Here is a 24009-nt window from a genome sequence, read left to right as displayed (position 1 = left end):
TTCTAAATGAAATTATTAAAAACACACATACAATAACTGTAAAGATTATATACAAAAATGTCAACTAGGGTTATTTCTGGGTGTTTGGATTATAGATGATTTTTACTTATTAGAATGTTTTCAAATTTCCCCCAAAAAAGCTTCTATAATCAGAAAAAAAGTTAATTTTTCAAGTCTCCTATCACCACCCAAATATTTTATTGATAATATTGAAACATTTTATAATTTAGCAATTTTCTTACAGAAAGAAATTGTCAAAGTTTACATATTTATAAAAAGTGTTATCATCATGTGCTATGACTTAAGACAATAATGGACCTACCTTCCACAGAGATTACACCAACGTGTCGCCTTCGACTATTCATTTCTGGCCCAAAAAACCAACTATTTTTGTTGATAGAATAGCATTCAATACTGCGAAAGGGGTCACCAGATCCACCTCTACCACCTACACAAAACAGCACACCTGAAGGTAAAGCCACAAAATAGATATCAAAATTATAGCTCCCTAATTTTTTAAAAATTAGTGTGGAAAAAATACTTAGAAAGTCAAAATTTTGATGAACTGCTAAAAAAATGAGTTACTTGGATAACTTCAATGTCATTGTTACTAAAAAATCTGATTTTCTTTTTCCCAATTTGAATGTCTCAAATAGGATACATCAGCTATCTCTGTTTGCAAACATCTCATTATAGTATGGTTTAGATCTTCACCCACTCTGTAAAATTTCTGTTGCTAAGGTCATAACTATATCCAGTAAACTCCTAAGTTAATTTCTTATTGAATACAACTGCCACATTTGATATGTTGATCACCCTGTTTTGGGGGAAACTCCTTAACTCTTCTGATTTCCATAATATCAAGGTTTCCTTTTGTCTCCAATAATTTCTCTTTCACGTTTCCCATATTTCATCCTTAGCCTACTTCTCACATACTTCATGATCACACAGGAAAAGTACATTCATTCCTTGATTTTAAATTCCATCTGTATCATAATGCCTTCCAAGCTAGATATCTAAGCCACATTTCTACTTGATGTCCCACGTAGTAGTCTTTTGGCTTTCAGACTGTCAACAGAGTAAACTAATTACAAGACTCTTTCAACAGCTTTCCATTACCTACATCAGTAGTTTTTAAAAACTTTAGTGAATGTCACTAAACTATATGCATTTAAAAATGGTTAAGGGTGCCTGGATGGCTCAGTAGATTAAGTGTCTGGCTCTTGATTTCGGTTCAAATCGTGATCTCACAGTTGGTGGGATGGAGCCCTGTCTCCAGCTCTGGCTCTGCATTGACAGTGGAGAGCCTGCTTGGGATTCTCTCCTCTTTCTGCCCCTTTCCTGCTTCACACACTCACTCTCTCTCCCTCTTTCTCGCTCTCTCTCTAAATGGATAAACACTTTTTTTTAAATGGTTAAAATGGCAATTTTTATTTTATACATATTTCACTGCAATCTAACAAATATCAAAACTTCAGTGAAGTTTACAGAATCATCTGGAAGGCATAAACCAGATTTATGGGACTGACCCCCAGAGTTTCTGATTCAATAGGTGTGGAGTAGATCCAAGAATTTGTATTCCTAACAAGTTCCCAAGTGAATGCTGATGCTGCTGGGCCAGGGGCCACCACTTCCTTTATACTTTGAGAACCAATGCCCTACAAGATAAAGCCAGCACAGCATAAGGGCCTTGTTGCACTGTCTAACCTGATCTTCTCCCTCTCTTTCTCTTAAATTTCATGTTTCTGCAACATGCATACAGTGCTCATCCTCAATGGTTCCAATGGCAATTTTTGGTAATATCATTCACTTAACACAGTTTAGAAATGATTATGCTGATATCTGTCTCCAGAGTCCAAGATAGGTTAGGACTATATGTTAACTTATATTTTGTACTAATCAGGGCTATCACAGTGCCTGGTATGTACTAGACATTCAAGAGATGCAAAAGGAACCGAATACCCCTTTCCTTAACTGGCACCTAGGAAAACTTCTGTTTATTATTCAAAACTAAGGTTTACTTTCTCTATAAAACCTTTTCTGACCCTTCCAAGGTAAAAATAACCACTCTTTTGTGTTTCCCATTATACTTGTGAATATATCAATGTCCCTTTAATACTTCAGTGCATTTTTTTATTCACATGTCTATTTCCCTAGATCAGACGGCATGTTCTCTCAAAATAGGGCTGGCTATGTGTATCTGCATTTCTGATGCCTGCCCCAGAACTTGGCATGTGGTAGGCACTAGATAAATATTTGCCAAATGACTACATTAAAAAAATGTCTAAAACTGCTTTGCCATCTTTTCCAATTCAATATTTTTTTTAATTTTTTTAAATTTATTTTACTTTTGAGAGAGAGAGACAGAGTGTGAGCAGGGGAGAGGCAGAGAGAGTGGGAGACACAGAATCCGAAGCAGGCTCCAGGCTCTGAACTGTCAGCACAGAGCCCAATATGGAGCTTGAACTCATGAACCGTGAGATCATAACCTGAGCCAAAGTCGGACGCTTAACCGACTGAGCCACCCAAGCGCCCCACTAATTCACTATTTTTATTTGTTTAAGTTTATTTATTTTTGAGAGAGAGTGAGCATGGGGAAGGGGCAGAAAGAGAGGGAAAAAGAGAATCCCAAGCAGGCTCTGCACCGTCAGCACAGAGCCCAACACGGGGCTCGAACCACAAACCATGAGATCATGACCCAAGCCAAAACCAAGAGTCAGACAACCAACTGACTGAACCACCCAGGTGCCCCCTTAGAATTAAGTTTGGGCATACATAACCAATATTCAGATACCATAAAGAACCTTCAAGTAGGTGATAAAATGAATAATTTCATTACCAGCAGTATGTTTCCTTGGAGTAGTCCGAATGGAATATTCAAAGTCAGGTACTGCTCTGCTACTCAGATGAAGATGGTAATTTCTTGCTTCATCCAATAAATCTCTACATTTTAGATTTTGCTTGACAATCTGTTCTTTTGCCACAACACCCATAAGAAAATCAACTGGCAACAGCGGCAGACGAACCTAAGATCATGAATAGTTGTGAATATGAAGTTTAAGTTGTAATTAGAGAGCTCATTCTCTACTTCAACTGTAGTATGTTTATGTTCTCTTTTTTAAACTCATTTACCTCACAAAGCCTTTCTAACATGTGAGTGAAGTTCAATGAGCCAAGTTCTATAGTGATTTTTCAGTACGGTGCACTGATGAAATCAGATTATATGTTAAATGCATCTTCTCCTCTTTAAAAACAGATTTAAGTAGACTGGATAAAATAATTCAATGCCTTCATTCAAGTTACTTACTTCCAAAAATGGTTGTGTCACAATCACAAGGCCACACTGCTGCTAGAGAAAAGGTGCAATCAAAACAAAATCGCTATGTTTTGTTCTTTTGCCTTTTAAAGCTAAGACTGAACAAATGGAAATGTGATTTCTTTCTAAAACAGAAACAGTCATAATATTAAACAAGCGTTGTTTTCTTCAAATCAATGACCTTGTAAGGTTATATACTAAATCAGGGATGCATCCCTTCTTTCAGTAGAGGCACTCACCATTCTTCCCTTAAAGATGCACTGATTTTCTAGCAAATAAAGGGGATGATCAAACCAGGAAATATGATTTTCAGTTAAAAGTATATAAGCATTCACACAAATAAGATATAGCTTTAAGATAATAAAACTTTTTGTTTTTGTTGACAAACATATTCAAAGTAATTCTAAGGCTTATTATCTCCCGATCCAAGTTACCCTGTTGACAATAAGTAAATAAACAAATAAATAAAAAACAGCCAGGTTTCTGAGGTTACAAAAGTAAAACTGTGGTGAGAAAAGAAAATGGAAAGTGATGTCTTGTGGTTCTTTCCAAATAAGAAATTCACTAAAATTTAGAAACTTCATCATAAAACAATAGTTATTTAGAGCTGTTTCCTCATAACCATTTTCTATCAACATAAATAAAATATTCAGTACTGCAATCTCAAAGGGCTATTTTAAACATTCATGTTAGGGGTGTCTGGGTGGCTCAGTGGGTTAAAATTGCGACTTCAGCTCAGGTCATGATCTCACGACTCGTGAGTTCAAGCCCTGCGTCAGGCTCTGTGCTGACAGTCAGAGCCTGGGGCCTGCTTCAGATTCCATGTCTCCCTCTCTCTCTGACCCTCCCCAACTTGTGCTCACTCTCCCTCAAAAGGAAGGAAGGAAGGAAGGAAGGAAGGAAGGAAGGAAGGAAGGAAGGAAGGAAGGAAGGAAGGAAGGAAGGAAGGAAGGAAGGAAAGAAGGAAAGGAAAGGAAAGGAAAGGAAAGGAAAGGAAAGGAAAGGAAAGGAAAGGAAAGGAAAGGAAAGAAAAGAAAAAGAAGGAAGGAAGGAAGGAAGGAAGGAAGGAAGGAAGGAAGGAAGGAAGGAAGGAAGGAAATGAAAGGACGAAAGAAAGGAAGAAACAAAGAAAGAAAAGAAAGGAAGGAAGAAACTTTAAAAACAAGAAACCCATTCAGGTTAAAAAGCAAAGAATGATATTTCTAATTAAATGCAGTTCAGACTTATCCTTAAACAGCATAGGGAATAAACAGAAAAGTAAACAGAAAGCCATTTTCACATCATATTACACAATGATTTCTATATTCCTTCGGGTAGTCTGCACTTTTCTTGATAAATGACACATGTTAATTTGCTTCCATATCATTTCATTTCTATACACAATCTTATTTCAGCCCCTACCTGTGCAAGTGTTTCATCCAACCATTTGGAATGATGCTGAGGATTGGCAAGAAGCCACTTGATGGCTGCACTATAGACCTGCTTTTCATTCTCAATATTTAGATCACTGGAGGACAAAAGCTTATGGAGATGCTGGGGTGACACACTCACAAAGTCTTCACACTCCACCACTTCAGTAAAATGCTCACAGGCATACTGATCCGCCATGTCCATTAAGTCTATTCGATTGTGACTTTCTGCAAAGGCTCTTACCGCCAGGCAGTTGGAGGGATGAAAATGTAACTTCATGTATTCACAACAAGCTCTAGCCACCAGTTCAACCTGTAGAATACAGGCTGCATATAAAAGAGGTTGGACATTGTCAACAGTCAAAGTGAGCCTTGAAGAATAGACAAACTTTACCAAGTCTTCTATTGCATCACCATCAAAATCTCTGATCTCAATCAGTGTTTGCTTGGCTTCAGCCATTTCAGAGAGAAACATGGCTCTGAAGTAAGGGATAACACAAGCCAATACTAGTTTGTGACAAGAGATTAGCTTTGAGCCAACCTGTTCAAAACAAACAAACAAAAGGAGACAGTTTAATATCAAAATCAGTTTTACATCAGCATTGAGCATCTGTTGTAGCAGGAACAAAAATTTCACACAAATTTAGTGTATTTGTTTAACAGTGTAATCCTTTGGTCACTTATTTTAACGTAGGGCAATTTCTTAAAGTCAGGCAACTTTCTTCTTCCAGATTAGCCCCTTATCTTCTACACTTCTATCCACAATGTATATTTGGTAAGCTGATTTTCTGTATTAATCTCAAATTTCAGAAGCATTCTGTGAATGAAGAAGAACAGCATACATCTTCTAGCACTACTTGGGCACTATTCTTGTTTTTGGTCTGTGAGTCCCTTTTCTAAAAAAAAGCTTTCCAGTTTTGTGGATATAATTGACATCTAACATTATGTAAGTTTAAGTTAAACAACATAATGATTTGATGTATGTATATATAATGGAATGATTATCACAATGTTTAGTAAACATCTAACACCTCACATAATTCTGAATTTTATCTTTCCCTGTAACAAGAACTTTTAAGATTTCCTCTCTTAGCAACTTTCAAATATACAACACAGTATTATCAACCGCAGTCATCATGTCAGGCACTAAGTGCTTTTCACATATTAATTAACTCACTTAATTGTCCCAATGCCCCTATGAGTAGGCATTATTATATAACCACAGTTTATCAGTGAGAAAATTGAAGCACAAAGTAAACAGACCACTATTTAGTAGTATTTACTATGAGCTTAAAGTTTTTTTCATTCCTTATTAAATTATTTTGAAATAATATAAAAAACAGAATAACAATGAAAGGACACCTGGATGGATCAGCTGGTTAAGCGTCCAACTCTTGATTTCAGCTTAGGTCATGATCTCACAGTTCGTGAGTTTGAGCCATGAATTGGCTCCACGCTGACAGTGTAGAGCCTGCTTGGGATGCTCTTCCCCCTCTCCTTCTCTGTCCCTCCTCTGCTCTAAATAAATAAACTTAAACACTAAAATTTTACCTTATTTCCTAAAAAATTACACTACTGTCAATAGTTTCCTATTGTAAGTGACACTGTAATAAGTTTTGCTGTAATTGAAACTTTATTCACACTCTATTTAATTTCCTACAGATAAAATCCTAAAAAGAAATGGTATTTCAAAGGATAGGCACAGTTTGGGATACAGACTGCTAAATTGTCCATCTCTGATCTCCCTACAATATTTGTGCCATATTCTGAGTACTAACTTATTAAAAAGTATTTGTTAATTTAATGCATGAAAATATTATCTATTTTAGTTTATCTTATACTAATATCATCGAATCATTCATTAATTTTGGGCTATTTTTACCTCTTCTATAAACTTATTCTATGATTTTTTTCTTATGTTTTTGTAAGAACTCCTCATATATTTAGAGTGTGAGTCGTTTGCCATATATTAGTTCAAAATTTTCTCTTTTATGGTGTGCTTTTTTAGTCTCCCCCTCTAGATTTTTACACAATCAAACCAATCTTTGTCTTTATAATTTCTGCCTTAGATGCTATGCTTAATATTAAACACATTAACTTCAGGTATTCTAGGATTTTTAGGGTTTTATGTTTTATACATACACCTTTATTTCCATCTGGAAGTTCTGGTACTGAGTACCAGTTATCTCCTTATTAACACAGCAGTAGTTACCCAGTTTTCTTAGCACTTTGTGTTAGGTAATCTTTAAAGACAGTAGGCTACAGGACACCTGGGTGGCTCAGTCGGTTGAGTGTCCAACTTCAGCTCAGGTCATGATCTTAAAGTTTGTGAGTTCGAGCCCCACGTCAGGCTCTGTGCTGACAGTTCAGAGCCTGGAGCCTGCTTCGGATTCTGTGTCTCCCTTTCTCCTTCCGCCCCTCCCCTGCTCATGCTCTGTCTCCCTCTCAAAAATAAACAAACATTAAAAAAGAAAATTAAATACTAGGCTAGTGTTTTACCAATATTCCTGTTTTCATGTAGCATTTTGACTATGTAATACACTTACAGTTGTGTCTCATTATTTGGGAATGAATTTTAAAATGAGAACGTCTAAAGAAAAAGGCCTGAGGAGTATTACAATGTATAATAAATGCTTTTGTTTATAAATGTTCCTCCTGACCTTTTCTCACTAATGTGGAGGAAGAATGAATATCCCTTCAACAAATACAAGATTATGGGGCGTCTGGGTGGCTCAGTCGGTTGGGCGGCTGACTTCAGCTTAGGTCATGATCTTGTGGTTCGTGAGTTTGAGCCCAGCGTCAGGCTCTGTGCTGGCAGCTCGGAGCCTGGAGCCTGCTTCGGATTTTGTGTCTCCCTCTCTTTGCCCCTTGCCTGCTCACGCTCTGTCTCTGCCTTTCAAAAATAAATAAACATTATAAAAAGAAAACAAAAAAAAACAAATACAAGATTATCATCTCTGTTGGTTATATTGTATTTAATTTTTTAAAAGAATCCACAGGTAAGATTCAGATTTTACTGAGACTCAAGTTGCACCCTATACTAAAGCAGAAAGCTTGGCATGTTTTCAAATTCACTTAAGCCCTAAAATGGGATCTGAAATCTGATATTAAGCATGTTAAAAACAGGCTGAAAATATCCTTTTTTAAAATTTTCTACACATGCCACCATTGAGATTTAGTTTCTATGCAAATATCTGTAAACCTCACATGGCATAAATCTGCTTAAATTTGCCAACATGCCATTACATAAAACAATTCTACAATTTCCAGATAAACATTATTTTAACACTACCTTCTCACCCCAACTGTACAAATCAATGGTCCACAAATTATTTTCATACTGTTCATAAGACTTTGCTCCTCAACAACTCTATTTTAATTTCTTGATTCAATAAACTAAAACTTGAATATTTAATACACAATCACACCCCCAGTCAAAGTGATTAAAGATAATACACCCACTCTTTTTTTTTTGAGAGAGAGAGAAAGAGAGGGAGAGAGGTGCAGAGAGAGAATCTCAAGCAGGCTCCGCACTGTCAGCACAGAGCCCAATGTGGGGCTCAAACCCACAAACTGTGAGATCATAACCTGAGCTGAAATCAAGAGTCAGATGCTTAACCAACTGAGCCACCCAGGTGCCCCCTTAATACTTAATACTTTTTTAACATTTGGTCATTCTGGTAACTATTCTTTTGTGAACTAGTTGTTATTACATAGGTTCACTTTACTTCTAAGTATTAATTGTAAAATCCCATTAATACAGACTGTTAAAAATCACTTACAAATACACTAAACTTGTTTTTAAATCATTGAAACAAAAACTAAAGTGTATTAGTTTGAAATGTTCATAATTATGCCATTTAATTAAAACTAAGTGTTTGAGAACTACACTGAAATAAAAATGCAGAAGACAAACAGTGAGACAGAAATAGAGTGGAAGAAAAAAATCCAAATGCCTGTCTTTTATGTTTGTTTAGAAGCTATATTCTAATTTCTCAGTTTTAATCCCTTGTTAATTTTGTCCTTTTAACCTCTTAGCTACTCTTTTCGATAATCCACCAATTTTAATCAGTTTGAATAGTCAAAATAGCATTTTACAGCCAAGGTCAAGAAGGGGTTAGATATACAAAACCAAGATAGTTTGGCTTACATGTAGTGAATTATCACATTATAATGTCTAGCCACATTCACTATGCTATAATCTTGGTTAATCTTACTACATTCATTAGAAAAACCTGCACAATGGAAATGATGGATAACATTTTAGGGGTCAAATAAACAAGAATCTACTAATATAAGTATTTAAATACACCTTCTGAGCAACATGAAAAAAGTTAAAATATCAATTTATTACTTGAATGTCAGAAAGATGAACATTCATTAGACAGCTTAACATAGAATGCTTAAGTGTTAAAGACAGAATCACCTTCTCATTTATCATTTCATTAGATTATGTCTGCCTTCCCATCAGGAGTTAACTGTTACATTTATAAATATAATAATTTTATCATTTCTACCTATTGGAAGTATGGTACTATAATGCAGTTCACATATTTTGTTTCCCTGCAATCTTTCAGAGTACTTATTCTTACCTGGTCATTTGGAAGTTTGACACCAAAAAATTATAACACAATCTTGAAAATATTTATCCAAATCCTATAAATGTCTACTTTAACAACTCAAAGAAACATGTATTTTCAAAAAAAGAAGAAGAAGCCAAATAATATGAATAAAACTATTCAGTGGAAGCATCAACAAGTTAGGGGATTTCCTTCCTCTAATAATCTCTGTTAATCTCTTCAAGTAAAATTTAACTATGATCTTTAATAAAAACAATTACATTTCCTCAAACTATCATAAAGAAGTAGAAGCATCTTTGTAAACGTTACTTTTGTTGACCTAGAACACAAGGTTTAAGCATGAGTGCTATGCAACCTCTGCAAGACAAGTTCCCCTGTCTTTTATCACCAAACTGCTGCCCTTAAGAAAGCTTTCCCCCTATATAATTTTAGACCTGCTACTGGATATATTCTTTAAAATGTTTCCACTGGGGCACCTGGGTGGCTCAAGTCAGTTAAGCAACGAACTCCTGATTTCAGCTCAGGTCATGATCCCAGGGTCATGTGATCGACTTCCATGTCAGACTCCGTGCTGGAAGTGGGGCCTGCTTAGGATTCTCTCTCTCCCTCTCTCTCTCTGCCCCTCCCCTGCTCGTGCTCTCTCTCTTAAAATAAACATCTAAGAAATAAATTAAAAAATAAAATGTTTTCCCTAATAAACAAAGAAAATATATAAGCAAATTTCACCTCTCCCTGGAATGACCTCAAGATAATAATCTCTTATGTGAAGCCTTTCCAATCACCTTTCAGGCATAATTCATAGATCTCTCCTATGCTGCCATAAAAATAACACAAAAATGATAATCACTAAATTATATTATAGTTAGGTGTGTATGTGCCTTTCTCTGGATAAATTTCAAATACCCTCAAGGCAAGAACAGAATATTACTCAAATTTATTTATACTCTCCACATACTACAGTAAGACCTTAGTAAGTATCTGCTAAATAAACTTTTTTTTTTGTTTCCAATATAAGTGCTCATTTTGGAATTTTAAAATTGGCTAATGACCTTATATATGGACAATAAAATATATTTGGATAACTGTTTGGTTTTTTTTTAAAGATTTTCTTTTTAAGTAATTTCTACATACAAAGGCTCAAACTTACAACTCTGAGATCAAGAGTTGCACACTCCACTGACCGAGCCAGCTGGGTGCCCCAATAACTGTCTTTCTAAAATGTTTGCCTTAAAAGCAATAATGGTCAAAGGAAACATACTAATTAAAAAAACAACAGGAGATGACTTTATATCAGAGAATAATCCTTAAGGTTAGATGAATATAAAAAGTGAAATTTATGTTGAACAGGGCATTATGAATTATCTGTAATCCTATTGACTTAATTGTTCTATGACAGTTAAATTCTGACAGTTGAAGAAATGTTGAATTAGAATTAAGAAACAAATCCACAGGGCACCTGGGTGGCTCAGTCGGTTGAGTGTCCGACTTCAGCTCAGGTCATGAACTCACGGTTCGTAAGTTTGAGCCCCGTGTTGGGCTCTGTGCTGACAGCTCAGAGCCTGGAGCCTGCTTGTGATTCTGTCTCTCTCTCTCTCTCTCTTTCTCTGCCCCTTCCCCACTCATTCTCTGTCTCTCTCGGTCTCTCAAAAATGAATAAATGCTAAAAAAATTAAAAAAAGAATTAAGAATTAAGAAACAAATCTAATGAATAGGAACAGAATACACGATAGGTAGAATTATCTGATACTCTTGGAACTATTATAGTAGTATACATAATGATCCAAAGAGCTGATACTTATTATTATGTACCAAGCACTGCCATAAGGACGTTACTTGTACCAATTCACTTATTCCTCACAAAAACCTAATCATCACTCTAATTTTACAGATGAAAAAATAAAAATGATGATCCCTTTAAATTACTGAAGTGATTCTCATGCCTAATGAAGTGTTTCTCAGGTCACTGTTTACTTTTTTTTTTTTAATTTTTTTCATGTTTATTTATTTTGAGAGAGGGAGAATGTGCCAGGAAAGGGAAGAAAAAGAGGGATAGAAAGAATCCCACGCAGACCCTGCACTGCCAGGGCAGAGCGCAATGTGGGACTCGATCCCATGAACCACGAGCTCATGACCTGAGCTGAAATCAAGAGTTGGACACTTAACCAACTGAGCCACCTATGCGCCCCTGTCAGTGTTTAAAACATAGTATTTTAATTTTCAACCACTGACTCTTTGGGAGTTTTTATTTCAATCTATTGCTAAAGTTACACAATAAACAAAGTTATGAGTTGTCCTTAAGTGGCTATATCCCTATTTTTCACTTAATATCTATATGCAGTATGTTATATGTTATATAAATTATTCTAAAATTCAGTTATAAAATTTATAAAATCAATACTCTAATTATTTTCCATTTGCTGAATGATAACTGAATTCCAACAATCTATTTTACATTTTTATTTTTGCTAAAGCCAGTGTGGGTCACTGAATCTCACACCACAGTTAAAAATTAGAGCAATGGCATAAAATTAAACAATATACATACAGAACAAAAGAACTTAAGTGTTCTACATTAAAATAGATATACATAGCTAAATTTCACACAGAGCTAGAATTATATAATGGTTTTCTTCTCAAAATCTTAGGGCCTAGAAATACATAAAACCAGTAACAGTTTAAGGAAAGAGAATATAGCTCATTTATCCACAGTATAATACTATACCCCTGGACATTCTGGACCTAAAATTCAAAGCTTATACTTTCAGTTTATAGACTCCTGTTGAGTATTCTCTGGTCTGATTCTTCAAGTATGCTTTCCATCCCTATGACTCAGCTTTAAAAAGCTGTCTGATCAAAAGCAAAAGCAAAAGCAAAATTTAAGAGATCCCAAAGTGGCAAATCAAATGTGGAAAATGCTTCATGGATGCATATGAATCATCAAAAAAAATTTAATATTACACTGAGATATAAGAATAGTAAAAGTACTTTAAACAAGTAATGAGGAACAATTAGACTTCCACACTGTTTTATCACTTTTCCAATTTTACTAAAACTGTCTTTTGCAGCAGAATAACACAACATGTGGTCTATAGACCACAGACTTAAAACTTACTACACTTTTTCATCCAAGTCTAAATAGATTGTACTTCATTATCAGGTATAGAGAATCTCACTTAAGAGACCATTGTTTTAAAGTAGAGATTAAATTACCAGAATAGGAACATGTACGAAAATACTATTGCAGCTGAGTAAACAACCAAGAATTCCTAACTTTTAACTTACATTAAGAGTAAGTGAGTAACCCAGGATTTTTAAATACACAAGTTAAAAGCTTACTGGTCAACAGCAATTTATTAATTTCAGTAATAATAACTATTTGTTGTTGTAAGGTCCAGAACTCTCAGAAGTTAAATTAACTATGAAATAAGAATATTAATACTTAATAAGTACAAGTTTACCTTGTGCTAATCCTCCTTTACTCACCTTCCTTTATATCCTTTCACCTTCAATAAAAAAGGATTGAGACTAAAATCATTTTGACTATAACAAGTATGAAACCAAAAATTCACCCTCTATGGTTATAGAAACCCTCATTTTTCATAATACAATAAAGAGTTTGAAAAAGAAGAAAAGTCTTACCTTTAGTGTGACATCACACAGTTCTCCATTTTCATAAAACCGAAGAAGGGAACCATGAAAATCTTTCCAAGCTTCATTTGCTTCAAAGATAAAAGAGTCTTCTCCATCACCATCACTAATTGAAGACCTATTCTTTATTTGCTGGTGCTGTTGCCTTTTCCCCTTTGTGCAGTGATTCCTAGCTTGTTTTGCATTCACAGACTCTGAAGCCATTTGCAACACTCTTCTTTTAATATAGCTCTCTTCTCAAATATTCCATTTATTCTCTTAATAGGGGTGTGGAGGAAGCAGAAGGTAGATGCAGCCCACTAACCTTCAGACATTTTTCAAAACCCAAACTGCCATTGTCCAATTGGCTGAGACTGAAAAATAAACAGTAAAACACATAAAAACAAACTAAAAGAAAAGTATCATTAATAATTATAGTTTACAAAACTGGATATAAAATGACCACATAAATTACTACTTAAGAACAAGTAATTTTGCAGCTCTATGCTAAATGTCATAATAATTACCTGAGCTAATTATATCGGTGAAGGAATGCCTTTAAAATCTAATTTGAAAATTCTGGGAAGATGGTGGAATAGAAGCAGCAGGAATCTATCTCCCATACCTAGGCAAAAATTGTACTGGTAGAATCAAACTGTAGAGTCTGTGGAAGGCTTACAACTTCAGGGAAAGACTGAAATGTTTAATTTTGTCAACTTCAGCTCTTAAGTACAACAGCACCTGTCCATCCCCACATCCTCAGTCAGATGGCGAGTAAGCAGCCGGGTACATGTTCCTAGAGCAGCTTACACAATTTTCAGGAGTTGGGGTGGACAAAAAGGACCTAGTCCTCCAAATATCAGTGATCTCTGCTGAGTGCTGACTACTGCTTCTGATCACAGAAGTGCAGGTAAAGAGGTGGACAGTCATTGGTAATACACCTCCACCTACTGTTATAAGTCCCTCCCTCTCAGCTGACATGCCTTGCAGGGAATTTAAAAGGCTCGTGCCCTTCCTTTCCATTCTTACTGTTTGTCCCCCCCTTCTCCTTTTCACAGTCAAGACAATAAAAAACAAGAGCATATACAAGGAAAATTAGAAAGTGACAATGCATGCCAAGGGAAATGCTCAGAAAAGATGTGAGAAGACCTTAAATTATATACCTCAGGCTGATCATTAGCACAGAGATGGCTTACAACAAACAAAAAGAACAATAACAAAAGCAAAAAATAGCAGACCTTAAAGAAGAATTAATCTGGACAATGATTTCCAGAATTACTACATTATTAGATTCAAATACCCAGTGTTCAACAACAACAACAAAAATTACAAGGGATACAATGAAACGGAAATATGGCCCATTCAAGGGGTGGGGTGGGGAGAGGGACAACAAACTGTACTAAAAAAGAACTAATGGAGTTTATAGTAAAGACTTAAAAAAAAACTCTTTTAAAGATGCTCAAAGAACTAAAGATATAAGGAAAATCAGGAAAATAACTAATACATTCAAAAAAGAAAAAGAAAAACTAAATAGAGACCAAAAAGAGTTTCTGGAAGTGACAAGTGCAATAACTGAAATGAAAAAGTCACTAGAGACACTCAGTGACAGATATGAACAGGCAAAAAAAAAAAAAAAAAAAAATTATCAAACTTGAAGACAGTGGGAAATATCAACTCTCAGGTAAATACAGAAGAAAAAAAGAAAAAGACTGAAAAAACATGAACAAAACCTAAAAGACCTATGAACCAGCAAACAGACCAACATGCACATTATGAGAATCCTAGAAGAGTAAGACAGACAAAGGGGAAGAGAAAATATTTAAAGCAATAACAACTGAAAACTTCCCAAATTTGATTAAAAGCATCAATATAAGCATTTAATAAGTTCTAAGAAAGAGGAACTCAAAGGAAACCACATCAAGACATAATCAAACCTTCAAAACCCAAAGATAAAAAGAGATTCCTGAAAACAAGAGAAAAGTGAATTGTCAGACACAGGAATCCTCAATAAGAGTTTTAGCAGATTTTTTTTATCAGAAACTTCAGAAGCCAGATAGAATAGGCAGATATGTTCAAGGTACTAAAAGACAAATCGAAGATATTATATCTGGCAATACTGACCTTCAAAAGTGAAGGGGAAAATAAGACATTCCTAGATAAACAAAAGCTGGGAGAGTTTGTGACCATTAGACCTGTCATGTAAGAAATATTCAAGAGAGTCCTACAAGGTGAAATGAAAGAACACTTAACAGTAACTCAAAGCCATATGGAAAAATAAAGAGCTCAAGAAAGTAAACACATGTATGACTACAAAACCTAGTATTACTGTAGCAATGGTTGGTAACTACACTTTTTGTTTCCAACAGGTTTAAGAGACTACTACATTTAAAGAAGAAAAAGCAATTATTAACGTAAAAGCTGCTATTACTATAACTTTGGTTTCCAACACCAAATCTTGTTTCCTCTACAATTCAAGGGAATAATTTAAAATAAATTTAAAAAATAAAATTAGGAGTGCCTGTGTGACTCAGTCGATTAAGCATCTGACTTCGGCTCAGGTCACAATCTCCCGGTTCATGACTTTGAGCCCTGCATTAGGCTCTGTGCTGACACCCTGGAGGCTGGGGCCTGCTTCAGATTCTGTCTCCCTCTCTCTCTGCCCCTCTCCTGCTAGCACTCTGTCTCTCTCTCCTTCAAAAATAAGTAAACATTAAAAAACCTTTTAATTAAAATTTAAAAATTTAAACCAAAATTTAATAATTACTAACTGTGTCCAAAGACACAAGTTAAAATGGAAAGGATGGAAAAAAAGATTTTCCATGCCAAAAGTAACCAAAAGAGAACAAATATGGCATATCAGATAAAACAGACTAAGTCAAAAAATGTTACAAAAACAAAAGGATATTATGTATTAACAAAAGGATCAACACAGCAAGAAAATATAACAATTACGAACATTTATGCATATAATGACAGATCATGAAAATACACAAAGCAAAAACTAACAGAACTCAAGTGAAAAATAAATAGTTCCATAATAATAATTGGAGACTTCATACTCCATTGACAATAAAGGATAAACAGACAGAAGAAATAGAGGACTTAAATAACACAGTAAGCCAACTAGATCTAAGACATATAAAGAACAGTCCACCAACAACGTAATACATATTCTTCTCAAGTGCATGTGGAACATTTTTCAGGACAGACAATATATTAGGCCACTATTTAAGTCTCACAGATTTAAAAAAATACACAGCATACCAAGTATACTTTTTAAAAAATTTTTTGATGTTTATTTTTTAATATAATTTATTCTCAAACCAGCTTCCATACAACACCCAGTGCTTGTCCCAACAAGTGCCCTCCTTAATGGCTATCACCCACTTTCCCCTCTCCCCAACCCCCCATCAACCCTCAGTTTGTTCTCTGTACTTAAGGGTCTTTTATGGTTTGCCTCCCTCCCTCTCTGTTTTTAACTATTTTTTTCCCCTTCTTTTCCCCATGGTCATCTATTAAGTTTCTCAAGATTCACATATGGGTGAAAACCTATGATATCTGTCTTTCTCTGACTGAATTATTTCACTTAGCATAATACCTTCCAGTTCCATCCACGTTGCTGCAAACCGCCAGATTTCATTCCTTCTCATTGCCAAGTAGTATTCCACTGTATATATAAACCAAATCTTCTTTATCTACTCATCAGTTGTTGGACATTTAGTCTCTTTCCAAATTTGGCTACTGTTGCAAGCACTGCTATAAACATTGGGGTACATGTGCCCCTATGAATCAGCACTCCTGTATTCCTTGGGTAATTCCTAGCAGTGCTATTGCTGGATCACAGGGTAGTTCTATTTTTAGTTTTTTGAAGAACCTCCACACTGTTTTTCAGAGTGGCTGCACCAGTTTGCATTCCCACCAACAGTGCAAGAGGGTTCCCATTTCTCCACATCCTTGCCAGCATCTATAGTCTCCTGATTTGTTCACTTTAGCCACTCTGACCATCATGAGGTGGTATCTCAGTGTGGTTTTGATTTGTATTTCCCTGATGAGTGATGTTGAGCAACGTTTCATGTGTCTGTTGGCCATCTGGATGTCTTCTTTAGAAAAGTGTCTATTCATGTCTTCTACCAATTTCTTCACTGGATTATTTGTTTTTCAGGTGTGGAGTTTGGTGAGTTCTTTATAGATTTTGGATACTAGCCCTTTATCCAATATGTCATTTGCAAATATCTTTTTCCAGTCCATTGGTTGCCTTTTAGTTTTGCTGATTGTTTCCTTTGCAGTACAGAAGCTTTTTATCTTCATGAGGTTCCAATAGTTCATTTTTGCTTTTAATTCCCTTGCCTTTGAAGATGTGTCAAGTAAGAAATTGTTGCGGCTGAGGTCAGAGAGGTTTTTTCCTGCTTTCTCCTCTAGGGTTTTAATGATTTCCTGTCTGACATGCAGGTTCTTCATCCATTTTGAGTTTATTTTTGTGAATGGTGTAAGAAAGTGATCTAGTTTCATTCTTCTGCATGTTGCTGTCAGGTTCTCCCAGCACCATTTGTTAAAGAGACTGTCTTTTTTCCATTGGATACTCTTTCTTGCTTTGTCAAAGATTAGTTGGCCATACATTCGTGGGTCCAATTCTGGGTTCTCTATTCTATCCCATTGGGCTGTGTGTGTCTGTTTTTGTGCCAATACCATACTGTCTTGATGATTACAGCTTTGTAGTAGAGACTAAAGTCTGGGATTGTGATGCCTCCTGCAGGGTCCTTTGTGGTTCTATACAAATTTTAGAATTGTTTGTTTTAGCTTTGAGAAGAATGCCAGCACAGTTTTGATAGGTATTGCATTGAATGTGTAGACTGCTTTAGGTAGTATTGACATTTTAACAATATTTACTCTTCCAATCCATGAGCACAGAATGTTTTACCATTTTTTTGTATCTCCTTCAATTTCCTTCATAAGCTTTCTATAGTTTTCAGCATACAGATCTTTCACATATTTGGTCAGGTTTATTCCTAGGTGTTTTATGGTTCTTGGTGCAACTATAAATGGGATCAATTTCTTGATATCTCTTTCTGTTGCTTCATTATTGGTGTATAAAAATGCAACCAATTTCTGTACCTGGATATTTTGTACTTTGAGACTTTGCTGAGTTCATGTATCAGTTCTAGCAGGCTTTTGGTGGAGTCTGTCGGGTTTTCCATGTAGAGTATCATGTCGTCTGCGAAAAGTGTAAGTTTGACATCATCTTTGCCAATTTTGATGCCTCTTAATTCATTTTGTTGTCTGACTGCCGATGCTAGACTTCCAACACTATGTTAAACAACAGTGGTGAGAGTGGACATCCCTGTTGTGTTCCTGATCTCAGGGGGAAAGCTCTCAGTTTTTCCCCATTGAGGATATTAGCTGTGGGCTTTTCATAAATGGATTTTACGATGTTTAAGTATGTTCCTTCTATCCCAACTTTCCTGAGGGTCTTTATTAAGAAAGGATGCTGAGGGGTGCCTGGGTGGCTCCGTCAGTTGGGCAACCGACTTCAGCTCGGGTCATGATCTCGCAGTTTGTGAGTTCGAGCCCTGCATCGGGCTCTGTGCCGACAACTCAGAGCCTGCAGCCTGCTTCAGATTCTGTGTCTCCCCCTCTCTCTGCCCTTCCCCAGCTCATACTCTGTGTCTCTCTGTCCCTCAATAATAAATGTTAAAAAATAAAAAGAAATATAAGAAAGGATGCTGAATTTTGTCAAATGCTTTTATGCATCGATTGACAGAATCATATGGTTCTTATCTTTTTTAATTAATGTGATGTATCACATTGATTGATTTGCGAATGTTGAACCAGCCCTGCAGCCCAGGAATGAATCCCACTTGATCATAGTAATTCTTTTTATATGCTGTTGAATATGACTTGCTCGAATCTTGTTGAGAATTTTTGCATCCATATTCATCAGGGATATTGGCCTGTAGTTCTCTTTTTTTTGCTGGGTCTCTGTCTGGTTTGGGAATCAAAATAATGCTGGCTTTGTAGAATGAGTCTGGAAGTTTTCCTTCCATTTCTATTTTTTGGAACAGCTTGAGAAGGGTAAGTATTATCTCACTTTAAATGTCTGGTAGAATTCCCCAGGGAAGCCATCTGGTCCTGGACTCTTATTTGTTGGGAGATTTTTGATAACTGATCCAATTTCTTCACTGGTTATAGGTCTGTTCAGATTTTCTATTTCTTCCTGTTTGAGTTTTGGTTGTGTGTGGGTGTTTAGAAATTTGTCCATTTCTTCCAGGTTGTCCAGTTTGTTGACATATAATTTTTCACAGTATTCACTGATAATTGCTTGTATTTCTGAGGGATTGGTTGTAATAAATCCATTTTCATGCGTGATTTTATCTATTTGGGTCCTCTCTTCTCTCTTTTTGAGAAACCTAGCTAGAGGTTTATCAATTTTATTTTTTCAAAAAACCAACTCTTAGTTTCATTAATCTGTTATCCTGATTTTTTTTTATTTTGTATTGTTTATTTCTTCTATGATCTTTATTTCTTTTCTTCTACTGGGTTTGCATTTCTTTGTTGTTCTGCTTCTAGTTCCTTTAGGTGTGCTGTTAGATTTTGTATTGGGGATTTCTCGTTTCTTGAGACAGGCCTGAATTGCAATGTATTTTCCACATAGAACTGTCTTTGCTGCATTCCAAAGGGTTTGGACTGTTGTGTTTTCATTTTCATTTGTTTCTGTATATTTTTTTAACTTCTTCTTTAATTGCCTGGTTGACCCATTCGTTCTTTACAAGAATGTCCTTTCACCTCCATGTATTTGGAGGTTTTCCAAGCTTTTTCCTGTGGTGGATTTCAAGTTTCATAGCATTGTGATCTGAAAGTGTGCATGGTATGATCTCAATTCTTTTATATTTATTGAATGCTGTTTTGTGACCCAGTATGTGATATTGGAGAATGTTCCATGTGTACTCAAGAAGAAAGTATATTCTGCTGCTTAAGGATGAAAAGCTCTAAATATATCTGTCAATTCCATCTGGTCCAGTGTATCATTCAGGCCCTTGTTTCTTTACTGATTTTGTCTAGATGATCTGTCCATTATTGTAAGTGGAGTATTAAAGCCCCCTACAATTATCACATTCTAACCAATAAGATTGCTTATGTCTGTGATTGTTTTATGTATTTGGGTGCTTCTGAATTCAGTGCATAGACATTTATAACTGTTAGCTCTTCCTGATGGATAGACCCCCACAATTATTATATAATACGCTTCTTCATCTTTTGTTACAGCCTTAAGTTTAAAATCTAGTTTGTCTGATGTAAGTACAGCTACTCCAGCTTTCTTTTGACTTCCAGTAGCCTGAGAGATGGTTCTCCATCTACTCACTTTCAATCTGAAGGTGTCCTCAGGTCTAAAATGGGTCTCTTGTAGACAGCAAATAGATGGGTCTTGGTTTTTTATCCATTCTGATACCCTATGTCTTTTGATTGGAGCATTTAGTCCACTTACATTCAGTGTTATTATTGAAAAATATCTTGTCATTATTGAAAGATAAGTCATTGTGTCATCTGTAGGTTTCATGCTTGTAGTGATATCTCTGGTACGTTGTGGTCCTTGCAACATTTCACTCACAGAGTCCCCCTTAGGATCTCTTGTAGGGCTGGTTTAGTGGTGACGAATTCCTTCAGTTTTTTGTTTTTTGTTTTTTGTTTTTTTTGTCTGGGAAAACCTTTATCTCTCCTATTCTGAATGACAGGCTTGCTGGATAAAGGATTCTTGGCTGCATATTTTTCCTGTTCATCACATTGAAGGTCGCCCACCATTCTTTTCTGCCCCGCCAAGTTTCAGTAGATAGGTCTGCTACTACCCTTATGTATGTTAAGGCCCGTTTATCCCTAACTGCTTTCAGAATTCTCTATCTTTGCATTTTGCCAGTTTCACTATGATATGTCATACAGAAGATCGATTCAAGTTACACCTGAAGGGAGTTCTCTGTGCCCCCTGGATGTGAATGTCTGTTTGGGGAAGTTCTCAGCTATGATATGTTCAAGTGCACCTTCGGCCCCTTTCTGTCTCTCTTCTTCTTCTTCTGGAACTCCTATGATATGGCTATTGTTCCCTTTTATTGAATCACTTAGTTCTCTAATTCTCCCCTTGTGATCCAGAATTTTTTTATCTTTTTCTCAGCTTCCTCTTTTTCCATAATTTTATCTTCTAATTCACCTATTGTCCCCTCTGCCTCTTCAATCCCTGCTGTTACTGCCTCTATTTTATTTTGCACCTCATTTATAGCATTTTTTAATTCAACATTACTATTTTTTAGTTCCTTGATCTCTGCAGCAATAGATTCTCTGGTGTCTTCTATGCTTTTTTCAAGCCCAATTAATCTTATATCTGTTTTGATCAATACTTTAGCTGTCATTTCTTCCTGGAATATCTTTTGAGGAGAATTCTTCTGTTTCATCATTTTGGCTAGTTTTCTGTACCTTATGTGTTTTAAAAGTTTGTTATGTGCTCTGCACCTGTGAGCACTGCTATATTAAAGAGGGGTCATACACTGTCCAGGGCCTGGCCCTTCAGGAGGTGTTTTTTGGAGAGTGTTACTTGCTTTGTGTTGTTGTGACTTTGGTTATTATATTTCCCTACTCATAGTGATGCTTTGGACTCTCCACCAGATGTGCTTTGATTTGTTCCTTGAAGTAGCCCTGGAAAGGAAAACAAACAGAAAACAAAACACAGAAACACACAAATAAAAAAAGAAAAGGAGGGGCGCCTGGGTGGCGCAGTCGGTTGAGCGTCCGACTTCAGCCAGGTCACGATCTCGCGGTCCGTGAGTTCGAGCCCCGCGTCAGGCTCTGGGCTGATGGCTCGGAGCCTAGAGCCTGTTTCCGATTCTGTGTCTCCCTCTCTCTCTGCCCCTCCCCCGTTCATGCTCTGTCTCTCTCTGTCCCAAAAATAAATAAAAAACGTTGAAAAAAAGAAAAGGAAAGGAAAAAAACAACCCAAAAGCAAAAAACCAGAAACACCAGCTGCAAGTAAAGAACAGGGTAGAGGTGGTGCTGATGGAAGAGCACATACAAAGAGAGAAATGACAGGGGTAGGGAAAAAGAAAAACACTGACGAGGCAGAGAGACTAAATGGCTTAATCCAGAAGGACAGAAAGGAAAGTAAAGGAGCAGGCCAGGGGGAAAAATAAAAGAAGGTAAGGTTGTCCAGACAGAGAAACTATACAGCTTAATTATTCCAGAGAGAAAGTAAAGAAGGAGGTACAGAACATGTATCAAGAGGGCGCCTGGGTGGCTCAGTTGGTTGGGCGTCCGACTTCAGCTCAGGTCATGATCTCACAGTCTGTGAGTTCGAGCCCCACATCGGGCTCTGTGCTGACAGCTCAGAGCCTGGAGCCTGCTTCAGACGTTGTGTCTCCCTCTCTCTCTGCCCCTCCCCTGCTCATCCTCTGTCTCTCTCTGTCTCAAAAATAAATAAAAACATTTAAAAAAATTAAAAAAAAAAAAAAAAAAAAAGAACATGTATCAAGAGAATGGATTAAGTATGTCTGCTTAAACAAACCAACAACCAGCGTACCCAGACTACAGGAGGGAAGAGATAAGGAGAAAAGGAAGGAAAAATATATCTATATAATAAGAATTGTCTGCGAATTAATCCAGGCAATGCAGCAGCACTGGTCTGAAGGAGGGGCCATCTAGTTCCTCAGCATCTATGCCGCTCCAGTAGATACGCAGTTACCAGGAGCAGAGTGGTGTGGTTTGATGTAGGGGGGTCCCGCCTCCAATGTGGGCCCCACTGTCTGATCCCTGAGGTCCCACCTTGGTGGTGGTGGGGAGAAAAATGACGACACCCTCCCCCCCGCCAGTCTCTCCTCCACAGACCAGTGACCCAAACTACTCTGTAAAAGCCGTCCTCACTGTGCCGCAGGCACAAACGAGGCAGTTCGTTTCATTCCACCAACTCCCATGCCCCAGCGCTTGGCTGGGATTCAAACTCCCACTCCATGCTCCCTGGTATTGGGGAAGCACAGCTCTTCACCACCCCATATGTGGTCCCCCGACAGGCTTTGTCCTGTCCCACAGCACTCCAAGGGAGGGGATCACTTTCTCCTACTGCAGACTGCACCCCTGACCTAGCCACTGAGCCCAGGGCTGGCTCTCTTCCTCCCCAGGTGCATGAACAGGGCAGCCGGCCCCAATCCGGAGAAAGGCCCACAATTAGAGATTGGATCTTTCTCCATCCCCGTCATGGTTCTTCTCTTGTCCAGATACAGTCCTATGCTTCCCCAGCCGCTCTTTCTTTCCCTTTGTCTCTCCACAGAAGGGGATCCCTCCCCTCCATTTGTTTTATCTCTGCCAGTTCACAATCACACACCTATGGCCCGGCAGGTTGTCCCAGTGTACTCCTGGTAGCAACCCAGTCTCTTTTCCTCCCAAACTCTTGGGGCTCAAAGTCCTTTGGCTTCAACACTTCTTTGTTTGAGAGACGCAGGAAGTTCAGATCCCCTTACTTCTCTGCCATGTTGGCCCCTCCCCCAAGTATCCTCTTGAATCACATCAGGATGAAGTTAGAAATCAATGATAAAAGAACAATGGAAAATTGGAAGAAATGGGAAAATTAATACCCTTTCAAAAACAACCAATGCATCAAAGAGGTAATCACAAGGGAAATTAGAAAACACTTAGAAGCATGGGACACCCGTGTGGCTCAGTTGGTTAAGCATCTGGCTTCGGCTCAGGTCATGGTCCCATGGTTTGTGAGTTCGAGCCCCACATCAGGCTGTCTGTTGTCAACATAGAGCCTGCTTTGGATCCTCTGTTCCCCTCTTTCTCTGTCCCTCTCCTGCTTGCACCCTCTCTCTCTCTCAAAAATAAACATTAGGGGAAAAAAACAAAGAAAATACTTAGGAGCAAAGGAAAATAAAAACACAATATACCAAAACTTACAGGAGCCACAGTGAAAGCAGTGCTAAGTAGGAAACTTATGATTATAAACACATTTTTTAAAAATCCAAATCAATAACCTAGCTTTACAAATTAAGAAACCAGAAAAGGAAAACTAAACCCAAAACTAGCAGAAGAAATGAAATATAGAGTAAAA

The 24009-nt window shown here is 37.0% G+C and overlaps 1 protein-coding gene across 6 annotated transcripts in view; it reads right to left on the bottom strand.

Annotated features, from left to right (window-relative positions):
• KLHL8 (kelch like family member 8) overlaps window positions 1-24009 on the bottom strand; it is a 69724-nt gene that overhangs the window by 12509 nt on the left and 33206 nt on the right. For 2 of the 6 annotated variants that reach the window (XM_058721959.1, XM_058721958.1), the window contains exons 2-5: window positions 12945-13306; window positions 4718-5266; window positions 2840-3026; window positions 323-466 (exon numbers count right to left, since the gene is read on the bottom strand). In XM_058721959.1, the coding sequence (XP_058577942.1) occupies window positions 323-466; window positions 2840-3026; window positions 4718-5266; window positions 12945-13157 (1093 nt within the window). In that variant the 5' untranslated portion in view covers window positions 13158-13306. Of the gene's footprint in view, window positions 1-322; window positions 467-2839; window positions 3027-4717; window positions 5267-7385; window positions 7619-12944; window positions 13307-24009 lie in introns of those variants that run through there. The other 4 variants (XM_058721964.1, XM_058721961.1, XM_058721960.1 and 1 more) reach the window with 4 other exon arrangements.

Source organism: Neofelis nebulosa, chromosome 3 (genome assembly GCF_028018385.1).
Source record: "Neofelis nebulosa isolate mNeoNeb1 chromosome 3, mNeoNeb1.pri, whole genome shotgun sequence".
Classification (NCBI taxonomy): domain Eukaryota; kingdom Metazoa; phylum Chordata; class Mammalia; order Carnivora; family Felidae; genus Neofelis; species Neofelis nebulosa.
This window is presented reverse-complemented; position numbering and strand designations above follow the sequence as displayed.